The 9,055-nt window shown below is 35.0% G+C and overlaps 1 protein-coding gene across 1 annotated transcript; it reads left to right on the top strand.

The window, feature by feature from the left end:
* Nucleotides 1-122: 122 nt before the first annotated feature.
* LOC107484066 (adenylylsulfatase HINT3) lies at nucleotides 123-8,808 on the top strand. Its single transcript, XM_016104678.3, is given in 8 exon segments — nucleotides 123-513; nucleotides 2,528-2,583; nucleotides 3,245-3,302; nucleotides 3,625-3,691; nucleotides 6,964-7,019; nucleotides 7,138-7,191; nucleotides 8,448-8,531; nucleotides 8,533-8,808. Coding segments are annotated over 8 exon segments (636 nt in total). The 5' UTR covers nucleotides 123-297; the 3' UTR covers nucleotides 8,578-8,808.
* Nucleotides 8,809-9,055: the final 247 nt, after the last annotated feature.

Below are 9,055 nucleotides of genomic sequence, written 5' to 3'. Positions count from 1 at the left end.
TTAATTTAAAGGATATCTAGTTGGATTGAATAATTTGCTCATTTTTATTGTATACAAACTAATTTCATTTTTTTATAAATAAATTTATAAGTATTATTTTTTATCGTGAGATTACGTAAAGACAAACCACGCGAGAGGGGGAAGCGGGGTCGACTGGCCGTTGCATTGTTCCTGTCCCTCTCACTCCATCTCTTCCTATCCAGTCGCAACAAGTCACAACCAGTCCACCTCCACCATGCAATGCTCTTCCTTCTCTCTCCTGAAACCCAAAACCCACATTAGCTCTTCGATTTGACCATGGACGACTCAGCTAGAAAGAGGCTCGCAATCTTGTGCTCCCATCTTAGCCCCTCCCCCTTTTCTCCCGATCCCACTCTGACCGCCGTTTCGGGCTTGGTCTGTGCTTTTTCTTCTTCTGATGCCGAGACGCAAGTGGCTCATACCGAGAAGAAGAATTTGCAAAATGATTGTATTTTCTGCAAGATTGTCCATGGGAAATCACCTGCTTGGAAGGTATGCATGCTTCTCATCAGTTAAGGATATGAATGAATAAAAGAATATTATTATATAGAGGATATTAGTTGTCATATGATTACTATGCTTTAAACTTGGGACTTAAGAATAGAATGTTCTAGAGTCTTTTATATTCCTATATAATATAATGAAATAGAGAATGAAAGTACTTCGAGCTAGTAGTTCGTATGGTTTTAGAGTAATTTTAGTTCAAGGAAGTACCTTCCTTGGAAGATGGATTGTTCATCATTTTTTTTGTAACATCTTCTTTTCTTTGGCTTTTGTTACTGATTTATGATGTTTATTAGTCGTTGAAGGGTGATTTATATCTATTTGTCCTGTTTCAAACTGAAATTTTTCCAAAAAGTTGAAGCATGGAGAAACTGATGTAGTTTGATTGAACTTGCTGGGTCATTTGGTTTTAAGGGTAAACTCTTGAATATTGAAGCCAAGACCAAATGTTGAACTTGAACTTGAGGAAAACTGCTTAATGTTGAGCAGTTAGTCAGTCATACAACTTATTGGTCAGCAATTGCCATTACATGTCCTGGTTCATCAAACTATCATTGCCCAACTGCCCGTGGTTCTGATAGCTTTTGTTCATTTTACCTTTGGAATTCTCCCCTAATTTGCCAAATAATGGAGCTTTTAACAAGAATTCTCCTCTAATTCTCCCGATTTTACCTCGTCTCACTAAGTTGGTTGACATACATTAACAGTCACTAAATGAGTGTGCAGGTTGATTTGGTTGTCAAAAGACAAAGTTAAATAGTTTCTGCTATATCTTGCTGGACTAGGTAATAATGACTTCTGGATAAAGTAAGCCTATAAAGTAATAATTAAGAATCGACCCGTTTAATGGGGTCGGCTACATAGTTAAAATAGATGCTGAGAAATCAGACTGTGCTGCTCCCATGAAATGAAATAGTCTGCTTCTAAATTGGAAGAATGTGTATTTAATTATTTATATAGAAGGGGGTTATTGAAAATGTTCTTTGGTTTCAACTGATCATTCTACCCAGGACTATATTTAGGATTAGTTTTGAGTAGGGAAATTATTGAAGTGTAGGTGGTTAGGTGTGAGGGATAAAAGCTGTTGTGTGGGACAACTTCACTGGAATCTAATAAATTCACGAATTTTGATCTCTCAAACTTTTATTCTCAATATACTATATTACATTGACTTAAATAAAAGTCTGGAACCATAATTACAATATTATTTAATATGAAAACCATAACCATTAGCAGTTCTAGACTTCTAGACCTTAGCAATTTATTTATGTGCATTATTGAAGTTTCACCATGTATATAACAATAGAGTATTTATTAAAATGTTTTGCTAAGGTAACTTATTAAGGTTTCAAAAGTGATAAGTTTTCATGGGGGAAAGTACACTTTGGAAAATCTCAATGCTTTCAATAAACTGAAAATTTATCCCTTTGGATGGAACTGATTTGAAATTTAGAGATGGAATGGGTGAGTGAATGAGTTAGGAGATGATTTAGAGGTGGAACTTTTTATATGTAAACTACAAACAGGCACAATATTGATATTCAGGTATGTATTTTACTATTTTATGAATTGTGAGCACTAGATATTCAGCTAGATTTTCCCATTGTTAGCTTTGTTGGTTTTATGTGAGCTTCTCATGCCACCATGTGATCCATCCACAGGGTTGAGTAGTGGAATTGGTCTCATGCAAATGCAAACTAAGGTTGCTTCCTATAGATTTGAATAATGAGTCCAAGTGTCCAACCATTCTGCTGTGATAGTAGATCTTAGCACTAAATTGCCCTTAATAACATTTAAAGTTTAGACATAAGGTAGTTTCTGAAATTGTGAATCATGTCCTTTGAAATTCTTCCAAATATTTGTATATTTTCAATCATTAGATGTAACAACTGTTTTTATCATTTCTAACTTTTTATATATAGTCTAATCATGTTCTCTCATTACCCTATTGTGACTTTCGTTTTTGTCTTTTTACCCCTTTTTTTTTGGTGTCAATCAACAGCTATATGAAGATGACATGTGCCTTTGCATATTGGATATATATCCACTGAGTCATGGGTAAGGTATAATATGTCCATGGTGCAATTTTATATTTTCATAGGTATATAATTGTGAGGTGCAGCTGTGTTTTGCGTTATTTCATACCTTTATGCACATTCACACGTTGTCATAAGTATATTAAAATTGAAGAATTTTTTTAAGCACCTAATTGAAGTGGAGAACCACACCTTAAAAGTTAGCTATTAAGGGGAAGAATCGCTTTTCCTAAATATAACATCAAGCATGCCATGCTACTCTTTTTGGGACTTTGGGCACCACATAATACCCAAGTCCCTTACACATTTTATGCAGTTTTGTATATCGTGATCCTGAAATTGTACCCTTCGTGATGATAAAATATGATTGCTTCCCCTTTTACTTCCTTCGAGACAAGATGTTCTCAAGGTTTATTCTTAATAGTTAAAATGTTAATTTGGATGTGAACAGAAAAGAAAGTGATGAGAATTTTGTTCCGAGAAGAATTCTAATTCTGAAAAATCTTTTTTCTAATGCCTTAGTTAACTATTATGAATGTTTAAAAATTTCATAAATTTTCAATAGCTTATTGTTGGATTCGGTAATCATTTGTACGTGAAATTCATGATCCAATAAATTTACCTTTTCAACTATTCTGCATATCATTGTTTTGTCAACTTCTAACATGCACTTTGTTTACCAGGCACTCTCTTATTATCCCAAAATCTCATTTTCCTTCACTGGATGCTACTCCTCCATCAGTGAGTGACTACTCATAAGATTGAAATTATGACATTTTTTCTGTCTTTACCCTGTTTAATTTTAGGTTGATGATAAATCGTTTCTCCATAAGGGAAAAAAAATAGTGTTTAGGATTCTTGTTATATATGATACTGCTATTGTTAACATTTAAAGATAATGTGTCTACTGCTTAGTTTCAACCTAGCATTTTACCAAGCATGAAAAGTTGCTAAGTAACATGCAACCGAAATATAGAATAAATGGCATGCTTGTGTTTAATCAGTTTATGTATTCTGTACTTCTGTAATGTGAGACAATTATCCTAATTGGCCTATGGTACAGGTGATAGCTGCAATGTGTTCGAAAGTACCGTTTATTAGCAATGCAATCATGAAGGCTACTGGCAGTGGTATGTAGTTGAACACTTGTATTTCTATTTGAGCTTTTGTTTCCTTTAGTTCTGCATTTCAATACATTTTGCTCATTTTAAGCAATTCTGTTTATGGATAGCAGTAGATACATCGCTATTACTCATCTGGAAACAATGAGGGAAAGTCATTAACTTCTGTAAATATCAAGGTTCTTGTTGAGTGATGTGGTCTTTATGAATCTTTCATACTTCAAACATTTTTTCATACTGGTTGCTTGTGCACGGAAATTATAAATTGTCTTGCAACTGTCAATTTCAAATCAGCTTCAAAGAAGTCCAGTGGCACACCAGGTCTATATTTAGCACTGGGATAAGGGAGTCTGGTCCTGCTTAAGCCTCGGCTCGGATTGTACCTGAACAATAAATCACAAAACTGTTACAAGAGTACTAGGAAGGCTAAGTAAAGGGAAAAGCAGTCGGATTTGAAAAGAGAGAATGAAAACCTGAATATAATTGCTCTGGTAAATGGTAAATGGATATCTAAACATATCTCAGTAATCCCTATTAGACTGGTAAATGGATATCTTTCCCTGCTTGGTTATAAATTCTTGAAAAGTGTTTGAAATGAAACTTATCCCTGGTAGGATAGATGGGCCAATTCAGGTGAGATCCAACGTAGATCGAACTTTTAGATCACCTGTGGGATCCAGGGTATGGCTTTAGTTAACAGATTTGCGAACCGCAGTCCTAAAGAAACATGTTTTGTGGCTGTTTATCCCCTGTCCAAATTTTACTTGAAATGTGAATCAATCTCAATTTACTTAATCATGCCATGTTGAATAGGATTATGAGCCGTGCTAGCTATTGTATATTAGCTTATGAATAAGGTTACTGGAGAATTAGGGAGCATGATGCAAATTTCATATGGGAAGTAAAATCTCAATTCTGATATCTCTTCTCAAAGAGAACTTGATGAGAATACCCATCCTTCAGAAGAGATGCGTGGAGATATTTTGTGATTTTTAATTGACTATGCAAATGGAGTTTAGGTAAAAGAAATGATGGAGGGAAATCGTTCCAAAATCTGCAGTTGTGATACAGGAGCCATTAGCTATCGTTATATGTTTACTTGAGAGGAACAAGAGGGAATATGTCTGGATTTAAAGGGCATATGGTTGGTCGCATCAAGTACAATACTATATGAGTTAAATGATTGAGAACATTAGTTCTTACCAAACAAAATCAGAGCTAGGTTGCATAGGTTGCTTGCAAAGATGGAAATCCTCTCCTATGCCCCAACCATCTACCAATGTCTTTTCAGCCACACTTTTGATTCAAGTAGTCATGCCAACACCTAGGAGTCACAGATCAATTTTGCTCATGTGTCTCACAAACGTGGGACATTATGCATGGCTGACATGAATAACACGATTAGAACACGGAAAATATTGAACCCTTTGCTTGATAGACCAAGACTAATGAACTCTTTAACCCAAAACATAAAGTAAAAGGAAGATCCCCATTTTCTCAGAAACTATCTTTTTCCCATTTTTTCCTTTTCTTTGAGATGTCACATGATTTATGAAATGCTTAAATAGGAAATGCATAGGACAACATAAAGCACGAGTACTCTGTTTTCTGGGATGGGTTTAGTAGTAACGAACATTGGTTGTTTGACGTTCGCCCACATATGGAAGTACTGTGAATCTTATATCTATTTTGTGTCTCCTTGGCCCAGCCAATGTCTTTGCTTATGCACATGCAGAATAGCTTGGTTTATTGCCTGCAGATTGGAGCAGGCCAATTCCAAGTTTGTTTGACAAACCAAAGTGACATGACACACCTCAAGTCCTATTCTTTATCTTGTGCAAACACTTTGCATGGTAAGATCAATCCTTGCTCCATGATGACATATGAGACTGTTAAACATCCACAAGGCTCATGATGCAATAGCTTAACCAAAAAAGTTCTGACCCACGGTGACCACAGAGGCTTAACCCTTGGAGGTCCCAACAAAGCAAAACCAGAACTGTCAACATGAGGCCATTGAGGCCTTTTTCAATGGCAACCAACATCTGGGTGGTTAGGAATGTGCTGCAGGGGAATGTCAGATTAATTGACCGCCCAATTCTAGCTTGCATAGGGTTCTTCTTGAGGATTTGAGCTGGCCAAAGGCCCCTACATGCAGTTGTTTTGGAGTCTTGCACCTGAAGTGGCCTATTTGAGGCTGCAAGGAGTTCTCATCTATGGGGTCTTTGTTTGCGCTGCGTCCACCATGGCTGTGGGGTGTTCTTCTGTGATACCCTTACTAAGGCCTAGAGTTCCTTGTCTGTGGATAGCGTATATGGAATTCCTTGCAGAGCAGTAATGGAATACATAAGAAAATTGAGTGGAGGGAAAAGCAATGGTAATCTTATGTGATTTTCAAGTAGTTTGACATGTATTAGTCAACTTATGAGTAAACTTGTAAGGCGTAAGGATGCTAATTGGTGGAATCTCCTGAGGTTGCTCCGTCGACCGACCCAGATCTTCTGTCAAGCGTTCAAGTGAAAGCATGCCCGTAAGGACTCGAAAGATGGTGAACTATACCTAAACAGCGCAAAGCTAGAGGGAACTCTGGTGGAGGCCTGTGGCGATACTAACATGCAAATCGTTTGTCTCACCTATGTATAGGGGTGAAGACTAATCGAACTGTCTAATAGTTGGTGGCTGCTAAAGTTTCCCTCAGGATAGTTGGAGCTTGAGTATGAGTTCTATTAAGTGAAGACAATGATTGGAGGCATCAGGGGCACACCACTGCTGACTTATTAGGTAGGATGACGCAGATACTTTGTTGAGCGGTGCCACAGAATTGAAAGCTCTAAGTAGGCAATTTTTGGCAAGCAGAATTGGCGATGCGGGATGAACCGAAAGTCGGGTTACAGCGCTTAACTACATACTAACCGAGACCCCAAAGGAGGTGTTGGGTGATTAAGACAATAAGATGATGGTCATGGTCGAAATTCGCTATGTGTGTGATAACTCACTTGTTGAATCAAATAGCTCCAAAAATAGATGATGCTAGAGCGCTTGACCTATACTCGGCCCTCGAGGCAAGGGCTATGCTGCGATGAGTAGGGGAATGGCGGTCGCTGCAAAATCTAGGGCTTGAGCGGCCATTGGTGCAGATGTAGGACCTCCATATTAATAAGATTCTTGATGGTGTTTTGTGTCTTTGTCCAATATCCACACTTGTTTCTTCAGTCTGTTGATCATCGTTTGACCTTACATATCACCCCATAGAGTTTTGTTTAATGCTTGGAATTCTGCAGATTCATTCAATCTGTTGATTAACAATGGAGAAGCTGCTGGGCAAGTAATATTTCATGTAAGATACTACATCTACGTAGTTACTCGTAATTTTGTGGAATCAGTCATTTTCTTTGCTCTCTACATGTTTCAATTTATGAAAGGTCGTTAATTTTACTATATATCGTGCATTGCAGACACATATCCACATAATTCCTCGGAAAGCATATGATTGTTTATGGGCTTCTGAGGTAATGTCATCATATACTTTTTATGGGACAAAAGTCTTATTGCTATAATGCTATTCATGTTAGGTATCATGTTTTGATAACTAAATTTTCTTCAAAAGTGTATTTTTTTTTATCAAAGATAGAGATACTCGAACTCTCGACCTCTTAGGTGAGTATGAAGAGACTATGCCATTTGCGTTATAACTCATTGGCCTTCAAAATATGTATTTGCTTATTGAAATTTATTATTAAATATATTATCGAGTCTATTATTTTAATAGTATATTCTATAAATAATAAAGCCAAGGTATTGATATTATTACATATGCTAGGTGTCAATATTTTTGAAAAAAAAAATTTATTAAAATATCTGAGTACTATAAAGTTACACAACATATTTGAAATAACTTGATATTTTGCAAACACAACATATAATATATATAAATAAGGATTAAATACAAAATCAATGTTTAAGATTGTTTTAAAATGACAAAAATATCTTTTTAGATTTAAGGTTATTTAATTAAATTAGAAATTAAAATTTGAATTTGATTCTAAAAGGCTAAAATAATTAGAGTTTATTTTAAGAGACTAAAATGCTCTTTTAATAGTAATTTCAAAATGACAGAAATATCTTTATCAAATTAATAGTTAATTTTTTTTAAAAAAAATCTGAAATACCAGTGGAGTATATTTTAAGAGATAAAAATACCTTTTTAGCATTAATTTAAAATGATAACAATACCCTCATAGAACAGTACATGCATAATTCTACAAATAAATGTTGTATAAAAATAAAAGTATTCATGGATATTTGATGTCACTAAAATTTTCATAGAAAACCAATACATCAATGTATGTTACTTATGTATTTTTTTATTTATAATTCTACATATTTCATTCTATACAATTTCGAACATTGGATAATTATCACTTTTAATATATTCATTTAGATTAATGTTTAGGGAGTTAATTTTTTTTCAGTTAACATCAGCTATTTTTTTTAATTATTTTGTTTATCTTAAATTCTAGATCCTAGATTATAAACTTTAAAGAAAAGTTGGTTAATGTTGGCTAATTAAAAAATAATTTCCTCTCTCATTCTTTTATTCACAAATTTAATGATGATAATATCTTAATTTTGCACTATCCTTTTACATTATATCTCGTGCAACGTACGGGCACGTACCCTAGTTATTCTTTCAAGTTTGATACGTTATGGCCATAATGATTATGTGGCAAGAGCTCAAAAGAGTAATAAAACTTCATGTTTATAGAGTTTGCGAAGGCGTCCCCTTAAACTAGATGACAAAGTATCGCAGCTTGCAGCTCGTATTCAGGAACAGTTGCCATCAGAAGTTTTGCCAAGACAGCAAGAATGAAGATTTTCGTTCAAGTAAAAGTTAGATGTGTTATGAATCTGTCATAATTTGGTACTTCATATTTTCATGTACAGAATGAATGATACGTGCACAAAATAATTTTCATAAGCAACCATCACTTTCAGTGAATGAATGGTTGAGTTTTATAATCATTGCTTATTTGCATTTCAACTCAACCCAGAACATCTCAATTATTCATTCAGTGAACACCAGCATTATGTAAGATGTTTCTATATGTGTGCATAATTTCTCTTCATTTTATGTGCCAATGTGTAAACTACTAAACTGTAGTAATGTTCAGTCAAATTTTATGTTTATTGAATTTGGTCAGTCAAATTTTATGTTTATTGAATTTGGTCAAGAGCAATTCGGCGGCCCCTCCCATACACAAGCCATAAACGTCCTTTTTAGTTTTTACCCAATGTTCTGAAAATTGGACTTGCTGGTTCAACCGGCTTAATTGAGAACCGGTTTCTTAGCTAGTTCTGTTGAAGTGAAAAACT

Source organism: Arachis duranensis, chromosome 4, assembly GCF_000817695.3.
Source record: "Arachis duranensis cultivar V14167 chromosome 4, aradu.V14167.gnm2.J7QH, whole genome shotgun sequence".
Lineage (NCBI taxonomy): Eukaryota > Viridiplantae > Streptophyta > Magnoliopsida > Fabales > Fabaceae > Arachis > Arachis duranensis.
This window is presented reverse-complemented; position numbering and strand designations above follow the sequence as displayed.